The 19,288-nt window shown below is 51.9% G+C and overlaps 1 protein-coding gene across 2 annotated transcripts in view; it reads left to right on the top strand.

The window, feature by feature from the left end:
• The window catches only part of LOC115078054 (alpha-2-macroglobulin-like protein 1), a 34,892-nt gene continuing 15,604 nt past the window's right edge, over positions 1-19,288 (top strand). Inside the window, exons 1-20 of one of the 2 annotated variants that reach the window (XM_029580648.1) lie at positions 1-203; positions 2,647-2,830; positions 4,842-5,004; positions 5,263-5,315; positions 5,475-5,495; positions 6,561-6,720; positions 7,018-7,102; positions 7,580-7,688; positions 7,796-7,910; positions 8,135-8,244; positions 8,371-8,538; positions 8,964-9,191; positions 9,806-9,869; positions 9,998-10,143; positions 10,716-10,865; positions 11,936-12,127; positions 15,147-15,234; positions 16,646-16,772; positions 17,490-17,715; positions 19,075-19,201. In XM_029580648.1, coding sequence (XP_029436508.1) covers positions 145-203; positions 2,647-2,830; positions 4,842-5,004; positions 5,263-5,315; positions 5,475-5,495; positions 6,561-6,720; positions 7,018-7,102; positions 7,580-7,688; positions 7,796-7,910; positions 8,135-8,244; positions 8,371-8,538; positions 8,964-9,191; positions 9,806-9,869; positions 9,998-10,143; positions 10,716-10,865; positions 11,936-12,127; positions 15,147-15,234; positions 16,646-16,772; positions 17,490-17,715; positions 19,075-19,201 — 2,575 coding nt within the window. In that variant the 5' untranslated portion in view covers positions 1-144. The remainder of the gene's footprint in view (positions 204-2,646; positions 2,831-4,841; positions 5,005-5,262; positions 5,316-5,474; positions 5,496-6,560; positions 6,721-7,017; positions 7,103-7,579; positions 7,689-7,795; positions 7,911-8,134; positions 8,245-8,370; positions 8,539-8,963; positions 9,192-9,805; positions 9,870-9,997; positions 10,144-10,715; positions 10,866-11,935; positions 12,128-15,146; positions 15,235-16,645; positions 16,773-17,489; positions 17,716-19,074; positions 19,202-19,288) is intronic. The other variant, XM_029580649.1, reaches the window with a different exon arrangement.

Here is a 19,288-nt window from a genome sequence, read left to right on the forward strand (position 1 = left end):
GAGAGAGAGAGAGAATCAGGAGAGGCAGAAAGAATTAGAAAGAGAGAGGTAAAGAATGGAAGAGAATAAAGAGTAGAGAGGCAGGGCCAGGTGAGTATCAGAGGCAAACAGAGAGAAGAAGACGGAAGGCCTGGTAGAGGAGCCATGTGGCGGCTGGGCCTCCTCCTCGGCTGCGTCCCTCTGGTCTCTGCAGGACACATGGGGTCAGTGTGCAAGGTTTGATTGCTGCTTCCTTTTTCTCAGCACCTCTCGCCCTTCCTGCGCCTCCCCAGCAGGGATCTCCCCTGCAACCTGTGCCCCCCAGGGATGCCGCAGGGCTGACCCCCCACTACCACCACCAGCCTCCCCAAGGACAGGACATCGGCATCCTGTCATCAGCCTTACAGGAGGAGGAGCATTAAAATCCTTCCCCGGTGGTTTTTGTGGGGATTTTGAGAATTTCCTAACTTGGGCACAAACGTAAAGCTGTACAGCCTGGTGAAACGCCGGGTGGAAGGGGCAGCCACCCTTAACTTACCCTAAAGGGAACCACAGCAGAATTTTAGGAGATGAGGGAAACGGGGGAAATAAGATGCCACATCAAATAGGGCTGGTGGCTGTGCCAGGAAATAAATAAAGACCACTGCGCCGTCTGCAGGAGGTTTGTACAATGAAGGAAAGGTCATTTCCCTTCTGAAGGAGAGGTCCCTCCTGGCCCCTCGTGACCGCAGTGGCCAGGACGTTTATCCCTCACAGGACTATTTATTGCCCGTTTCTTTCTCGCTGGGTCTTATTCCTAGCTGTCTTGTTTTCTTCTTTGTCCTGTTATTTTTGTTCCTTTGACTTCACGCTTTTTCCAAACATCAGAAGGGCACGCACCTTATTACAGCTGCCAGCTGCTTTCAATAATTTTCCTCTTCTGCTTCACGTGACTGAGGTTTCTGATGACAATCAGTCCAGCAGCAGCCTGCACCCTACCCTAGGATTTATTTAGATTCATAATGGCAGGAGTGACTAGCTCTGACTTTCTCACCCGCTTTCTCTGTGTCTCTATTTGCATTTAATTGGGTATCTGACTGTAGACTGTCTCTTACCACTCAAGCCCCAAAACTGAGAGCTTTCAGGATCCATTTTGAGTTACTGCAAAGCACAGCAGAGCGAGGCTGCTGAGAGGGTACATTTTGTGCAGGCTAATGACAGGAGAGCGGGATGAAAAAGCACCGCTCAGCCTACATTCGTTAATACAAAAACAATCATCTGTGGAAAGCCAAGTAATTGGCCATTGTTCTCCAGCAAAGCTTCTGAGCGCTGCTGGTCAAGGTGACTTTGCACAGGTATATGCTCCAGAACTGGAATATTGCCCTCTGCTCCAAATTGAAATGGATCTTGTCTAGAACTGAAGAAGATAGGGTTACAGAGCCTGTCACCTCTAGGACTGGAGGGATCAGAGGATGGGTGCAGGGATACAGAGCCTGTCACCTCTAGGAATGGAGGGATCAGGGGATGGGAGCAGGGATACAGAGCCTGTCACCTCTAGGACTGGAGGGATCAGGGGATGGGAGCAGGGATACAGAGCCTGTCACTTCTAGGACTGGAGGGATCGGGATGGGAGCAGGGATACAGAGCCTGTCACCTCTAGGACTGGAGGGATCAGGGGATGGGAGCAGGGATACAAAGCCTGTCACCTCTAGGACTGGAGGGCTCAGGGGATGGGAGCAGGGATACAGAGCCTGTCACCTCTAGGCCTGGAGGGATCAGGGGATGGGTGCAGGGATACAGAGCCTGTCACCTCTAGGACTGGAGGGATCAGGGGATGGGAGCAGGGATACAGAGCCTGTCACCTCTAGGACTGGAGGGATCAGGGGATGGGTGCAGGGATACAGAGCCTGTCACCTCTAGGACTGGAGGGATCAGGGGATGGGAGCAGGGATACAGATCCTGTCACCTCTAGGACTGGAGGGAGCAGGGGATGGGAGCAGGGATACAGAGCCTGTCACCTCTAGGACTGGAGGGATCAGAGGATGGGTGCAGGGATACAGAGCCTGTCACCTCTAGGAATGGACGGATCAGGGGATGGGAGCAGGGATACAGAGCCTGTCACCTCTAGGACTGGAGGGATCAGGGGATGGGAGCAGGGATACAGAGCCTGTCACTTCTAGGACTGGAGGGATCGGGATGGGAGCAGGGATACAGAGCCTGTCACCTCTAGGACTGGAGGGATCAGGGGATGGGAGCAGGGATACAGAGCCTGTCACCTCTAGGCCTGGAGGGATCAGGGGATGGGAGCAGGGATACAGAGCCTGTCACCTCTAGGACTGGAGGGATCAGGGGATGGGAGCAGGGATACAGAGCCTGTCACCTCTAGGACTGGAGGGATCAGGGGATGGAGCAGGGATACAGAGCCTGTCACCTCTAGGACTGGAGGGCTCAGGGGATGGGAGCAGGGATACAGAGCCTGTCACCTCTAGGACTGGAGGGATCAGGGGATGGGAGCAGGGATACAGATCCTGTCACCTCTAGGACTGGAGGGAGCAGGGGATGGGAGCAGGGATACAGAGCCTGTCACCTCTAGGACTGGAGGGATCAGGCGATGGGGGCAGGGATACAGAGCCTGTCACCTCTAGCACTGGGTTATTTGTGTCTGTGTAAAGTCATTTTGTCTCGCAGAGATTATGTGGTGCTGATTCCGGCAGAGCTTCACTACCCCACCTGGGAGCGCGTCTGCTATCTATTAAGTGGCCTGACCAGGAGCGTACGGCTGACCATTCAGTTGAATCACCACAGTGAAAGTCAAGTCCTGGTGAAGGTGAATGTGCATCCAGGTGCCCCACTGGAGTGCGTCTCCTTTCAAGTGAGTCTTCAGTTCTCTTTCCCACTCACACTTGTCAGAAAGCACTGAGTAACCTATATTCTCACTTCGGAAACCAGTTCACCTGGTGGCTTTGGCATTATTTTTTAAATTATTTTATAAGGCTCCCCTATAAGTCCTTTGAACCACCAAGTCTCCATTTTGCTGGAGTCTCCTCTGGTACTTTCAGCCCCTGCACTCTCTGCATTTTGCTGGAGTCTCCTCTGGTATTTTCAGCCCCTGCGCTCTCTGCATTTTGCTGGAGTCTCCTCTGGTATTTTCAGCCCCTGCGCTCTCTGCATTTTGCTGGAGTCTCCTCTGGTATTTTCAGCCCCTGCGCTCTCTGCATTTTGCTGGAGTCTCCCCTGGTATTCTCAGCCCCTGCGCTCTCTGCATTTTGCTGGGGTCTCCTGGGGTACTCTCAGCCCCTGCGCTCTCTGCATTTTGCTGGGGTCTCCTCTGGTATTTTCAGCTCCTGCACTCTCTGCATTTTGCTGGAGTCTCCTCTGGTATTTTCAGCTCCTGCGCTCTCTGCATTTTGCTGGAGTCTCCCCTGGTATTCTCAGCCCCTGCTCTCTCTGCATTTTGCTGGGGTCTCCTGGGGTACTCTCAGCCCCTGCGCTCTCTGCATTTTGCTGGGGTCTCCTCTGGTATTTTCAGCTCCTGCACTCTCTGCATTTTGTTGGAGTCTCCTCTGGTATTTTCAGCTCCTGTGCTCTCTGCATTTTGCTGGGGTCTCCTCTGGTATTTTCAGCTCCTGCACTCTCTGCATTTTGCTGGAGTCTCCTCTGGTATTTTCAGCTCCTGCGCTCTCTGCATTTTGCTGGGTTCTCCTCTGGTATTTTCAGCCCCTGCGCTCTCTGCATTTTGCTGGGGTCTCCTAAGGTACTCTCAGCCCCTGTGCTCTCTGCATTTTGCTGGGGTCTCCTAAGGTACTCTCAGCCCCTGTGCTCTCTGCATTTTGCTGGAGTCTCCCCTGGTATTCTCAGCCCCTGCGCTCTCTGCATTTTGCTGGAGTCTCCTCTGGTATTCTCAGCCCCTGCGCTCTCTGCATTTTGCTGGAGTCTCCTCTAGTATTTTCAGCCCCTGCGCTCTCTGCATTTTGCTGGAGTCTCCTCTGGTATTTTCAGCCCCAGCACTCTCTGCATTTTGCTGGAGTCTCCTCTGGTATTTTCAGCCCGTGCACCCTCTGCATTTTGCTGGGGTCTCCTCTGGTATTTTCAGCCCCTGCGCTCTCTGCATTTTGCTGTAGTCTCCTCTGGTATTTTCAGCCCCTGCGCTCTCTGCATTTTGCTGGAGTCTCCTCTGGTATTTTCAGCCCCTGCACCCTCTGCATTTTGCTGTAGTCTCCCTTGGTATTTTCAGCCCCCTGCGCTCTCTGCATTTTGCTGGGGTCTCCTCTGGTATTTTTAGCTCCTGCGCTCTCTGCATTTTGCTGGAGTCTCCTCTGGTATTTTCATCCCCTGCACTCTCTGCATTTTGCCTGAGTCTCCTCTGGTATTTTTAGCTCCTGCGCTCTCTGCATTTTGCTGGAGTCTCCTCTGGTATTCTCAGTCCCTGCGCTCTCTGCATTTTGCTGGAGTCTCCCTTGGTATTTTCAGCCCCTCCACTCTCTGCATTTTGCTGGAGTCTCCCTTGGTATTTTCAGCCCCTGCACTCTCTGCATTTTGCTGGAGTCTCCTCTGTATTTTCAGCCCCTGCACCCTCTACATTTTGCTGGAGTCTCCCTTGGTATTTTCAGCCCCTGCACTCTCTGCATTTTGCTGGAGTCTCCCTTGGTATTTTCAGCCCCTGCACTCTCTGCATTTTGCTGGAGTCTCCTCTGTATTTTCAGCCCCTGCACTCTCTGCATTTTGCTGGAGTCTCCCTTTGGTATTTTGAGCTCCTGCGCTCTCTGCATTTTGCTTGCTCTCCAGTGTGTTCAAAACCTGAGAATCCATCAAACACATCTTTGTTTCCAGCAAACATCCTGGACATTGCCAGCTCTTGGAGTTCAGTTTTTCTGTGTTTTCAGGTTCCAGCTCCATCTGATGGCTCGGAAGAAGTTGCAAACATCACAGTTTATGGCTCCGGGCCTGACATTGTGTTTAGGGAAACTAAAACTGTGCTCATTCGGGGAATTGCGAGTGGGACCTTTATCCAGACGGACAAGCCAATCTACAAACCGGGACAGAAAGGTGCGTGTATATTGCTGTGCTCTCGTGCTTCTGTGTATGGCAGCCCAGCCACGTAACTCACCCGGTCTGCAGGCTGGGAGCTCTCAGCCCAGGAGGACAGCATCTTCTTCACGTAATGGGGATCCTGTCATCCATGCCCCCCCCCCAGGGGTGGTGGGGCCCAGTCACCTCTGTTTGAGTGTTTTATGTAATCCGCTTCGATGATACGACTGAAATTTGCAGAATATAAGCCTCTTAAAATAAATCTTCTCTTCCCAGTGAGTTTTCGGATCGTGACCTTGAGGGAGGATTTTGTGCCTGTGAATGACATGGTAAGAGCTTGGCAGAGGGAGGAAAGGTTGAACTGGTTCTGCAGTCGCCAGCCTAGTCTGAATGGAGATAGACGTGCATTTCTTTCTTTGACAAAATAAAGGCTTGTCATTGTTCGTTATTCCTCTTCCTCTTCATCTCTCTTTTCTGTTTTTTTGCAGTATGATGTGATTGAGCTGGAGGTAAGAGAGAGAGAGATAGCTACACCTGTTCTGATTTTCTTTCTGCCAGGATCCGAAACCTAAACTTCCATCCGAGCCATGGGCCCTGGCCGAAAGCTCATGATTATTTTACCATTGCTGTTTCCGGAGCTCGCAGTCTCCAGAAGCCAGGGGTGGGGTAGATTCATGGTTGGCCCCGTGTATGTTTATCTGTAAAAGAAGGGTCACTTCCTGTATCCAGGGAGATTCTGGTCAGTTTGTAAGACGAAGGGCACCCAGTACCCAGCATCTCCCGAGAACACTTATATTGCCTAATAAAAATACTTTATACCTTTTACTGAGTCTAAGGGTTCTTGTGTCCCTGGCCCTAAGCTTAGAATAATATTTACACCCGTGATAAAGTGAAGTTTTACAGTCGCTCAGTGATGACATCACCAAGCACTCCTGCTGCTGCTGCCACAAAATGGCTGCCTCCTACAGCAGCAGGGTAAACTAACTCACGGTCCCTCATGTTGAACTGTCTCGCTCTACCTCAGCAGCCTAGTGATAACCCAGGGAAGGAGGAGAGCTTCACTAAGAATCACTGTTTATCATGGAAAAGAGTTTCTCTTTTTTGGCTTCCAAAATGGCACCTCCCTGAGAAGCACACCTGCTTCCTCTGGAGATAATGAAATCTACTTCTCTGTACTCTCAACGACCTGTGAGTTGCCCCCTGGGGAAAGAGATCCTCTGGGAGATCCAGGGACAGCCCTTTAATCTATCTGTTTTGTCAACGTTAAGCTGCATTGAGTTCTGAGCATGAAATCTCTTTCGTAGTCATAACATCCTCTCTCCCCACAGAGTGGGGCTTACTATTAATTTTCAATGATTGTTCTTGTCCTCCTATAAACTTTGATGGGGGGTCTCCTCATTTTATTCAACGCCCCAAACCTTAGACTGATGGAACATTTCAGCTTCCGAGCCGAGATACATGACCGAGGTGCCATCGCCGGGGTGCAATTTGTTAGCTGCCTGCCTGAGCCTCTCTGGGGCACGCCAGCATTGTAGGCACTAGGGTAGACTTAAGTTTGCATTGTGTGCTCGAAGGACCCCAACGGCAACCGGATCGGCCAGTGGCTGAACGTGGTCCCGCAGCAGGGCATCGTGGACCTCTCCTACCCATTGGCGTCCGAGCCTCCGCTGGGCACCTACACCATTAACGTGGAGACTGGACGAGTCAAGCGGAGCTTCGATGTGGCAGAGTACGGTAGGTGGAAGGAAGGTGCTCCTGTGATTCGGGATCTCCTCTTCCTTTTGGGTTGCTTGGGCATGCATCTTATACCGTAAAAATGTCCAAAACTGCTCCGTGGAGATGCATGGAAATCAATTTCTAAGCTGATCTCTGGGAAGTCCTGCTTTCTGATCGGCCAAGTAGGTATTTGTTATGGCACCGTCTGCGGTGTCTCTGACTATTCACGCTTGAGCTTTGCATTGAGGGAAGGGAACGCATGGCTTGCAGATTCTTCTCTTTCTCATGGAAATCTCCCCTCCATTTTTTTTTCAGTCCTTCCCAAGTTCGAAGTCAAGTTTGTAGCCCCTACGTATGTGTATATTTTGGATGTGTCCTTTGAGGTGCAGGTCTGTGGCAGGTGAGTGGGAAGGTCTGAAGTATTTTGGGGGGCACTGCGGAGCTCTAATCTGCTCAGCCGACCAGTTAACATCAGATGTGATGGAATTAGTTACAGCATTGAGGGGGGAATGGATTACAAAGCCCGGGATAGGTTCCTCAGGATGTGCAACGTCATAACCCCTTTGTCCTCCATGGCTTTCGAGTGGCCTCCGGATCTGGGTACCTCCTGCCATCGCTGGGCGGCAGCGGGGTCCGGTGACAGGACAGGGCCAGGGCCGGGAAAATTGCAGACTGGTGGCTGAGAGGGAAGCCATGCGTCTCTCCAGAGCCCTGAAGTGTCAGTTTCATGAAATGATTTTAGGGTTCCGAATGTGCCTCTCTGCTTCGTGAGTCCCATCTGTTTTGCTGTCTCCTTGCCAGTAAAGCTCATTCTGTGTTTTGCCCCCTTGTCCATCTCCTCCTGCGTCTCCCCTGACCCTGTGACCCTCGGTACCAGGTACACCTACGGGAAGCCGGTGGAGGGCTCCTTCACGGTCACCCTTTGCCGGAAGGTCTGGTTCTGGCAGCAGAACGGCCACGACCTTTGCCAGACATTCAGCGGCCGGGTGAGTGGCCTGAGCCTGGGGGGGGGAGAATGGGACACAGCCCTGCCATGGGACTGGAAGCTGTCGCCGGGTTATTAATGCTTATCTGATGCATTCCTGTGTTGCAGGCGGACGTTGCCGGCTGTTTCTCCTTTCTGGTCAATACAACCGTCTTGCAGTTGAGCTCCAGTGGATACTATTACAATATCGACGCCACTGCTTCCCTGCTGGAGGACGGCACAGGTACGAGGGAGTGGGGGGGCCTTAAACCGTGCTGCGCTGTCCGTGATTGGCGGGCAGGAGGCGCACGTCTGCTTCTCGACGGGCCTTTCCTTCCGAAGCATTTTGAGATTCGATTTTTGAGCGAGAGGCTCGGCGTCGGCCCGTGTGGTGGGAATGGACCGGGGGGCAGTGCTGCTCCTTCCGTGCTGACCCCTCGCCGACCTGCTCTGCTCCTCTCTCCCAAGGTGTGAGGCTGAATGGCAGCAGCAGCTTTTTCATCTCCAGCACTGCCGGGAGCGTGGTCTTCGAGGACATGGACGAGTATTTCCACCCCGGACAGCCCTTCCAGGGGTCGGTGAGTCCAAACTGTACCGACACGCCCGCTCTGCAGAGGTGCACGGTTTGTTTGTTTGAGTTTCCTCCGGGTTGCGGCTCAGCCATTGATACTGCGGATGTGCTTTTCGTGGGCTCCTCCTTACAGATGAAAGTGCTGGATCGCAGCGGCTCGCCCTTGAAGCTCCGCCAAGCCTTCCTGGACATAACCACGTCCACTGGGCGCATGGTCCGCTTCTACACCACCGGCGAGGACGGGAGGGTCTCCTTCAGCTTGGACACCGCCGAGTGGGACAGCGCAGCGGTTTCCCTGGAGGTAAGCCAGGAGGGACTCCCTCGCAGACCCCGGAGAAGATCTGAGACAAAGCCGGTCAGCAGCAGGTGCCTCGAACGTCACGGGATCCGAGGGGACTGGATATGGAGCAGAAAGGAGCACCGTGTCCGTCTCTCTCACCCTCTCCTTATCCTCTCTCACAGGATCTTTTCTTTTTCCATTCCTTCTGCTCTGTTGTGTTTTTTCAGCTCTCCCTTGATTCCTCTCTCTTCTACTTATTGGCTTTCTCGTCACGTTCAGTGTCACTTCGTTTATTCTTCTTTTATCCCTTTATTCTAATTCATCTGCTCCTTTGTTTTCTCTCTTTTTTCTCTCCTGCTGTCCAGTCCCTTACTCCTCTCTCTCCTTTCCGCTTCTCCCTGCGTTTCCGGACGCTGAATTGCATTTGCTGTGAAACTCTCTTCCAGGGGAGGATGAATCTGGTGGATCCTCCGTACAACCCCGGCGTGCCCTACGTGTACTATCAGAACGCCTACGCCACGGCGCAGCCCTTCTACTCCAACGTCAACAGCTACTTGAGGATCCATCGTGTGAGGCGGCAGCTGCCCTGCCACGCGAGGAGCATTCAGGTGGAATACATCATCAGCCGGCGGGACCTTCAGCCGCACGCCAGCAGCTTTGTGGTCAACTTCCTGGTGAGTTCCCGGCCACCTCGTGAGATGGAGGAGGAACGCGCAGGGAGCAGGAGACTTAGAGGCAGGACGGACCCTCCACTTTTCTTCTGGTTCTGGTAGCTCTGTGGGGGCCGCAGAAAACTGGATTGTGGGCCGTCCGCGACGCCTTTATATTGGCGCAAGCTAAGAACTACATAGGTGTCTGCAGATGATCTTGCACGTGAGCTTTAAATAAAGACCACGCAGATGTGACAAAGGGCCCCTTCCGTAGACGTTTGAAGTGATCTTACTCCAAGCTGAATTAATTTATAGTAACATAGGAAACCATGGCAGATGAGGACTAAAATGACCCGTCCAGTTATATATACAGAGAGAAAGAGAGAGAAAATATCCAGATGTGCCTAAATAAGCTCCAGGTAAAACACGGCCTGGCTGAAACTGCTATGGCGTGGGATCCCTGCCTGTCTTCACCTGCCGTGGAGACTGAGATTGCCTGGGGATACTCGGAGTCCGAGTCCAGCTGATGCCTGTCCCAGCGCTTCAGTATGGACGGCGTGAGGTTCGTGCGCCGAGCACGTTTCCCGCTGCCTCCCCCGCCGCCTTACCCTCACACTCCCCCCTTCTTACCCCTGCAGGTGACTGGGAAAGGAGGCATCGTGGCTCACGGGCAGAGGAGGAGAGACGTTCCCAGGCTAGGCCGTAAGTCCCTCCGCGCTCGCTGGGCCCCTCCCCGGGAGGGCTGCCGGGTAATCTGTGGCTTTTAGAGAAGCCTGTGACCCGGGCCGAGGTTAAGCTTTCCTCTCTCCCTCTCTCTCTCCTGCCCCCAGCTGTCAGAGGGGAGATCTTCTTCCCTGTCACCATCACCTCGGACTTTGGACCAGCCCCCAGGATACTGGTGTTTATCCTGCTGTCTCAGAGAAGAGTGGTCGCCGACAACACCGTCCTGCACGTGAACATGTGCTTCAGAAATAAGGTAATGCTAAATATTAAAATGGAGCGACTCCCCTGAGGCCACACACAGGGAGTCGCTGACAGAGGCAGGGATTAGAGCTGAGGCACAAGGAGATAAAGTGACTCCCCTGAGGCCACACACAGGGAGTCGCTGACAGAGGCAGGGATTAGAGCTGAGGCCTGCAAAGCTGAACGGGAAAATTGCCCCCCAATTACAAATGACAGGAAAATGTAACAATAGGATACAGGAATCGTCCCAGACGTTGTAGCTGCCATCGGCCCGATTTAAAAGCGCTTCCAGGCCTTTGAATATCTGTACGTATTGCACCCGGTGAGCTCCAGAAGGAAGGCTCTGTCTGCACAATGTATTACGCTAACAGGAACCCTACCTACCCCGGCTTCTGAATGAGGTTCATTCCTGCCACGGTAACTCCCCTGAGACCCAGGACCACCCCTCCTTCAGTGCTGTGAGAATTCACCCGTCCCCAGAGCTGGATGCGGAGAGCACCCGGTTCTTCTTGGTCTCCCCGCCCGGTGCCAGGGCAGCGGGCCTCGTCCTGCCTTTTGCCTCATGTTTCTCCTTTTCGGCGGCAGGTCTCCCTGAGGTTCTCCCAGCCGGAGGAGCTGCCTGGATCCAGCGTGGACTTGCTGCTGACCGCTGCGCCCGGCTCTCTCTGCGCGGTGCGCGCCGTCGATCAGAGCGTCCTGCTCATGAAACCGGAGACCGAGCTCTCCAACCAGACGGTGCGTGCCAGCGGCAGGCTGAGGGGGTGGCCAAGGGAGGGAGAGGCATGGGACGGATGGGAGGGAGACTGCTAGAAAGGACAGTGGACAGGATGAAAAAGAGAAGGGGGAGAGGGCGGTAAGAGAAGGGAGAGTACGGCCACCAAGAGGGAGGGGAGAAACAGAGAAGCAAGAACCAGAAGGGTGAAGGAAAGAAGGAAAAGAGCAACTGAGATGGGGGAAGGAAGGAGAGAAGACACTTACACATAGGCTCCCTCTCTCTCACACTCACACACATCCCTTCACACAGGCTCTCTTTCTTATACATGCACACACCCTCACACCGGCTCCCTCTCTCACAAACAAGCCCCCTCACATACACACGATCCCTTTTTCACACACTCCAGCTCCCAATCTCTCACACGCATACACACTCCTTCACAATCTCCTCACAGAGGCTCCCTCTCTCTCTCACACACACATCCCTTCACACAGGCTCTCTTTCTTATACATGCACACACCCTCACACCGGCTCCCTCTCTCACAAACAAGCACCCTCACATACACACGATCCCTTTTTCACACACTCCAGCTCCCAATCTCTCACACGCATATACACTCCTTCACAATCTCCTCACAGAGGCTCCCTCTCTCTCTCACACACACACACATCACTTCACACAGGCTCTCTTTCTTACACATGCACACACCCTCACATACACACGATCCCTTTCTCACACACACTCCAGCTCACAATCTCTCACACACATACACACTCCTTCACAATCTCCTCACAGAGGCTCCCTCTCTATCTGGCACCCTCACACATGTTCTCTCTCAAATCCAGGCTCGCAGTCTTATTCACACTCACTCTCACCGAGGCCAGCTCCATCTTTGCTGCGAGCGGAGGCCTCTTGCTCGTGGCACGCCGGGGCCTGCTAAATTCTGCGTCGCTGCGGAGGAGGGGAATTCTGCAGTGCTACCTAATTCCCACAGGACTAACAGTGGCCTGGAAGTCAGCAGGCAGGGCCCCCGGGAGGACCCCCTGAGCCTTGCTCTCGTGTCGGACGCATGTTCTCGGCCTCTTGCAGGTGTATAACTTGTTCCCCTACATATATCGGAGCGGGTACCCCTGGCAAGTGGATGAGTATGATGACGATCCGTGCTGGAACAATTTTCCGAGGCCTCGCCCAGCCGTCCCCATCGCTGCTGTGGGGGCTCAGCCTTTCAGCATCTGGAGGCCCTGGTATAACCCGGAGGCGGACGTCTTCAGCCTATTCAAGGTAACTGGTAATTAGTTTTTAAAACTATGCAGTGAAACAGGATTTTTAGGGCCCAATATTCAGAAGAAAATGGCTAACTTACAGGGAATATTAAGCAGCACGGCTTACGCTGCCGAAAATCCCTGTATTCGGTGCTGCTTATCCAGATAAGTGAAGTTATATCTGAATATGTTATCTGATTAACTTAACCACATAGGGCCAAATATCGGCACGTGTCTAGCTAAGCTAGCCAGATAAGTAGCACTGCCCCGATATGCCCACTGGATCTCTGGTTCTGCCCAAGTTCTGACTGCCGAACATAGCCGGATAGTCAGCGGTCACCATGTGGCCGGATAAGTCACTGCTTATCCGCTAAATAGCACTAAATTTAGAACTCTTATCTGTCGCTATCATTTGTCTGCTTCCTATGCTGAACCTTTTTTCCCTGAGCTGGACTGCAGGTGGCAGTGTGAGAACGCAGGGTCCCGTAGTCACCAGCGCTGGAGCTGACAACAGGGTGAATCCCAGAGTCAGAGCCAGCTGCTCATCTCTTGTGAGTCCCCTGAGTGACTCAGTTTCAGCTGCTGGGACCCTCGACCCCTGCTGGCAATACCTGACAGACTGTAAAGGGAGCAAGGCACTCAGCTTAACTCTGTGTGAGGAGGAGGGTGATCCCCCCATAGGCCAATCCGCCCCTGATGAAGAGGACGGTGATGCGGTCTCTGTCCCCAGAGAGGACAGGACACCTTGTCATGGGGTTCGGAGTGCAGCAGGTAGGGCTTGGGTTGAACGCAGCGCACCTTTTTATTCCCCCAAAAATGTAAACAAAAATGCATTTTAAAAAGTCAGCATCAGATCTGAAGTGAGTCAGAACCTCCTCTGATTATCCAAAGAAATGTCAGACAAGAATTTTCCGACGTGGATTGTAATCGTTCCAGGGGAGTTTCTCAGTCAAGCCATAGTCTCTCCCTCCTAACCCTGAGCAGCACAAAGCGAGAAACTATCCCGTGAGCATGGTGATACGCTGGTTTAATCTTTACCTTTATCTTGTGAGCATGGTGATACGCTGGTTTAATCTTTACCTTTACTTCTCCCTCCTAACCCTGAGCAGCACAGAGCGAGAAACTATCCCGTGAGCATGGTGATACGCTGGTTTAATCTTTACCTTTATCTTGTGAGCATGGTGATACGCTGGTTTAATCTTTACCTTTATCTTGTGAGCATGGTGATACGCTGGTTTAATCTTTACCTTTACTTCTCCCTCCTAACCCTGAGCAGCACAGAGCGAGAAACTATCCCGTGAGCATGGTGATACGCTGGTTTAATCTTTACCTTTATCTTGTGAGCATGGTGATACGCTGGTTTAATCTTTACCTTTACTTCTCCCTCCTAATCCTGAACAGCACAGAGCGAGAAACTATCCCGTGAGCATGGTGATACGCTGGTTTAATCTTTACCTTTATCTTGTGAGCATGGTGATACGCTGGTTTAATCTTTACCTTTATCCCATGAGCCTGGTGATGCGCTGGTTTAATCTTTACCTTTATCCCGTGAGCATGGTGATACGCTGGTTTAATCTTTACCTTTATCCCGTGAGCCTGGTGATGCGCTGGTTTAATCTTTACCTTTATCCCGTGAGCCTGGTGATGCGCTGGTTTAATCTTTACCTTTATCCCGTGAGCATGGTGATACGCTGGTTTAATCTTTACCTTTATCCCGTGAGCATGGTGATACGCTGGTTTAATCTTTACCTTTATCCCGTGAGCCTGGTGATGCGCTGGTTTAATCTTTACCTTTATCCCGTGAGCCTGGTGATGCGCTGGTTTAATCTTTACCTTTATCCCGTGAGCATGGTGATGCGCTGGTTTAATCTTTACCTTTATCCCGTGAGCCTGGTGATGCGCTGGTTTAATCTTTACCTTTATCCCGTGAGCCTGGTGATGCGCTGGTTTAATCTTTACCTTTATCCCGTGAGCCTGGTGATGCGCTGGTTTAATCTTTACCTTTATCCCGTGAGCCTGGTGATGCGCTGGTTTAATCTTTACCTTTATCCCGTGAGCATGGTGATACGCTGGTTTAATCTTTACCTTTATCCCGTGAGCCTGGTGATGCGCTGGTTTAATCTTTACCTTTATCCCGTGAGCCTGGTGATGCGCTGGTTTAATCTTTACCTTTATCCCGTGAGCATGGTGATACGCTGGTTTAATCTTTACCTTTATCCCGTGAGCCTGGTGATGCGCTGGTTTAATCTTTACCTTTATCCCGTGAGCATGGTGATACGCTGGTTTAATCTTTACCTTTATCCCGTGAGCCTGGTGATGCGCTGGTTTAATCTTTACCTTTATCCCGTGAGCATGGTGATGCGCTGGTTTAATCTTTACCTTTATCCCGTGAGCCTGGTGATGCGCTGGTTTAATCTTTACCTTTATCCCGTGAGCCTGGTGATGCGCTGGTTTAATCTTTACCTTTATCCCGTGAGCCTGGTGATGCGCTGGTTTAATCTTTACCTTTATCCCGTGAGCCTGGTGATGCGCTGGTTTAATCTTTACCTTTATCCCGTGAGCCTGGTGATGCGCTGGTTTAATCTTTACCTTTATCCCGTGAGCATGGTGATACGCTGGTTTAATCTTTACCTTTATCCCGTGAGCCTGGTGATGCGCTGGTTTAATCTTTACCTTTATCCCGTGAGCCTGGTGATGCGCTGGTTTAATCTTTACCTTTATCCCGTGAGCCTGGTGATGCGCTGGTTTAATCTTTACCTTTATCCCGTGAGCCTGGTGATGCGCTGGTTTAATCTTTACCTTTATCCCGTGAGCCTGGTGATGCGCTGGTTTAATCTTTACCTTTATCCCGTGAGCCTGGTGATGCGCTGGTTTAATCTTTACCTTTATCCCGTGAGCATGGTGATACGCTGGTTTAATCTTTACCTTTATCCCGTGAGCCTGGTGATGCGCTGGTTTAATCTTTACCTTTATCCCGTGAGCATGGTGATGCGCTGGTTTAATCTTTACCTTTACTTCTCCCTCCCCCTCGCAAACAGGAGAACGGTTTGAAAATCCTAAGCAACTGCGACATTAAGAAGCCAAAGAGGACGGTGACTTGCCCTCCCTGGATTAAATTCCCCCACGGTTTGTATCCTAACGCCTATAGATGCATATTAATGAGGTACCCCTGAGTGTGAGTATCGCCCTCCCCAGCCAGAGCAGCGCCACGCTGCAATGTCACCTTACCGTGTTCACCTGTGTGCTGGAGTCATGCTCAGAGCATGCACACAGGGTAAGACCTGGCCCGTACTGACATTAGGAAAAGATACCAAAATATTCAAAGTAGGACTATACATGTTCCCGTTACGTCAACTTCTCGCCAACTTAGGAGCAGCCTATTGTCTCTCCACGGACAATAACCGGTGTTATGTACAAGTTTCATGGAGAATTGATAATGCTCTTATAATTCATCTCCCAGTGCCTGAGTTCAATTAAGGATTGGTTAATCTCACAGGAGCTTTCCTTAAATTTAAAGAAAAAAAACCCCAGAAATCCTTTCTTCTGTCTCGCTGCTCTCCAAATCCTCCTCCATCACAACTCATTTTTGCGGGAAACGAGGCCGCGGTTTCATGTGGGGTGCAGAGTTCAGGTGAAACACTGGATTCGTGCTTTCTTGTAAACCACACACGAGTAATGTGGTAAGAAGTGCTTTCCGTGAGATGAGACCGATTAGGCACATCAGATCGTATCTGAACGAGAGCGCCTTTTAACCTTTCGCTTCCTCTGACTGAATATCTCCACGCTATTAATCGGAGGATGTACAGAAATGCAGTATTTTCTGCTTTTCCGTCCGCTTTTTTGGGCTGCTCAGAACGCCCGCTCTTGGGCAGGAGCTCATTTCTGAGCATACAATGTGCAGATTGGGCGCCCATTTATTTTTTTTTCTGTATCTGGGACGAATGACTAATAGCCTTGTCTGCATGCATTTGCACGTGCTGAGTGCTGTTAGTATGGTGTGAGGGGGTAAAGTCGTGCGCTCAGCTGTTACTGTAATATTGAGTATCTGGGTCTGCAGTTGGAGCAGAATGCAGTGGCCGTTTGCTTGCAGGAGCTGCTTATCCGGGAGCTCATTTCTCCAGTCCCTGCACAGCTTCACGGGCTCCCAGTTCCGTGCAGGATAAAGCACAAATCATAACCTGCCCTCCCAGTTTTAATGTTTAATGCATTATTAAAGATCGGTTGTCCGTCCGGCACTCTAGGATTATCTCCACATAATCCATTGTCAGTTCCATCTTTCCGCTTAGTGTTTTAGAGAAATGATGAGTGATGGGGGTGAGGAAGGAGATGACGAGGGTAATGAGAATGAGTAGGGGGGGGGGGGGGGAGATGCTCTGCGGGTGAAGGTAGGGTGGAGGGTGGGGATGTTTCTCACTGGGTCCCATGGGGGAAGAAAAGGTCCAAAAGCCAACGCCGTAGATGGACACCGGGAGGTAGTTAATGGACGCTGTACCGTGGCGATGTTACAGCGCCCGGCATTCACGCACGTCTCCCTTAGCAGTGCTCGCGGAAGTTGCCGAGCGTCCTGCCGCTGAGATGGCCCCCGGCACCACCAGCACCGCCACGCAGGAGAGAGCCCGCGTCTACTTCCCAGAGACCTGGATATGGAGTCTGATTCCTGTGGGGTAAGAGCATTCGGATCCTGCAGAGACACCGTAATGGTGAGAAGCAAAGGATAAAGCAGGCAGAGAGTAAGGATTGCAGCAGGGGAGGAGGAAGGCAGATCGGGTGAGCCTAGAGCCTTTTATGTGCCTTCACATTTGGTGCCTCTCCTGTAAAGCCAACTCAATAAAATGCCAGATAAAAGGGGACAAACATGACTTTCTGTATTGTGTCTTATACTTGCTCTCTCTCCTTTTCTCTGCCTCACTCCCTGATTATTTATTTCTCTTTCTTCCTCCGATGGATTTTCATTCTCTTTCTGTACGTCAGTGACAGAGCCGGGGATTAGAACTGAAGCACAGGGAGGTAAAGGGGGTAATTTTGTAACATCCCAGCTAAATTTTAAATGAAATGCAGGCACAAGTTACCCCAGTTCTGAAAGGCAGTTTATGTGCGTGCGTTCCCCTTAAAACCTTCCCCGCACACCATTACGCCTGCGAATTTGTGCCGGGATCTTCCCCAGCCCTGCCCCTGGGAACACCACCACTACCCACCTATCAGGGGTTAATCTTTACATCGGGCCACTTGGGGACACTTCTGAAATGACCCTGGGAGTGATTCACCCAGTGTCGCACACATAGTCCCGGCGGCAGATCCGGGGCTTAGAACTCGGGGACTTTGTCCGGCTCCCGTGGCTCCTGACTGTGTGTGTGTCGTGTCGTTTCGTGTCGTCTGTGCAGGAGCTCTGGTACAGAGTCGGTTCCGGTCACGGTCCCGGATACAATCACGGACTGGAAAGCCATGATGTTCTGTACGGCGCAGGTTGGCTTTGGGATCTCACCAACCGTGAACCTCATCGCCTTTAAGCCCTTCTTCGTGGAACTGACTCTGCCATACTCCATTGTCCGAGGCGAGAGCTTCAACTTAAAAGCCACCGTCTTCAACTACCTAACTGATTGCATCGAGGTGAGGGGCAGCGTGTGGCCATAGTCTCCCCTGACCCAGCCACTGATGTATCAGTGTGACGCCTGCATGGGGCTCTGATGAAGATCTGCTCTTCAGCTGTCTGTGCTGTATTCATGCTTTACGTGTATCAGTGTGACGCCTGCATGGGGCTCTGATGAAGATCTGCTCTTCAGCTGTCCGTGCTGTATTCATGCTTTACGTGTATCAGTGTGACGCCTGCATGGGGCTCTGATGAAGATCTGCTCTTCAGCTGTCCGTGCTTTATTCATGCTTTACGTGTATCAGTGTGACGCCTGCATGGGGCTCTGATGAAGATCTGCTCTTCAGCTGTCCGTGCTGTATTCATGCTTTACGTGTATCAGTGTGACTCCTGCATGGGGCTCTGATGAAGATCTGCTCTTCAGCTGTCCGTGCTGTATTCATGCTTTACGTGTATCAGTGTGACTTCTGCATGGGGCTCTGATGAAGATCTGCTCTTCAGCTGTCCGTGCTGTATTCATGCTTTACGTGTATCAGTGTGACGCCTGCATGGGGCTCTGATGAAGATCTGCTCTTCAGCTGTCCGTGCTGTATTCATGCTTTACGTGTATCAGTGTGACTTCTGCATGGGGCTCTGATGAAGATCTGCTCTTCAGCTGTCCGTGCTTTATTCATGCTTTACGTGTATCAGTGTGACGCCTGCATGGGGCTCTGATGAAGATCTGCTCTTCAGCTGTCCGTGCTGTATTCATGCTTTACGTGTATCAGTGTGACTCCTGCATGGGGCTCTGATGAAGATCTGCTCTTCAGCTGTCCGTGCTGTATTCATGCTTTACGTGTATCAGTGTGACGCCTGCATGGGGCTCTGATGAAGATCTGCTCTTCAGCTGTCCGTGCTGTATTCATGCTTTACGTGTATCAGTGTGACTTCTGCATGGGGCTCTGATGAAGATCTGCTCTTCAGCTGTCCGTGCTGTATTCATGCTTTACGTGTATCAGTGTGACGCTTGCATGAAGCTCTGATGAGGATCTGCTCTTCAGCTGTCTGTGCTGTATTCATGCTTTATGTGTATCAGTGTGACGCCTGCATGGGGCTCTGATGGACACAGGGGGTTTCCTGTCTCCATTGCTCACAAGGGATTTGCTAATGTGCTCTGGGTCATAACTAACTGTGCCTGGCCAGTCCTGGCTGCGTGAGGTGGTCCTGCTCTGGCTTTGCCCCCGTTGGACCTTGGTGCTTGCAGCTCCTGCGTTCCTCAGAGATGCTGGATGTACAGGTTCATAGATGTAATGGGGTAAGGCCAGGGCTGGCTCAGCCGCTTCCTGGTGACTTACAGCTATTTGCAGGACAAGAAGCACAATTTTCATCTTTCTTTGCAGATCCAGATTACCCTGGCGGATTCCCAAGATTTCCTGGTGGCCCCGTGCCCAAGCTGCCTCTACGGCGCCTGCTTGTGCGCCGACAGCTCCATCACCTTCTCCTGGGACGTGACGGCCACCACGCTGGGTGAGAGGGCCAGGGAGGTGCAGGGCGCTCTGCAGAGGACCGGCTGAGCCCTCGCCGCAGCTGAGAGAGGCGAGGGGTCAGCCGGGC

This window comes from Rhinatrema bivittatum, chromosome 16 (genome assembly GCF_901001135.1).
Source record: "Rhinatrema bivittatum chromosome 16, aRhiBiv1.1, whole genome shotgun sequence".
In the NCBI taxonomy this organism is placed as follows: Eukaryota; Metazoa; Chordata; class Amphibia; order Gymnophiona; family Rhinatrematidae; genus Rhinatrema; species Rhinatrema bivittatum.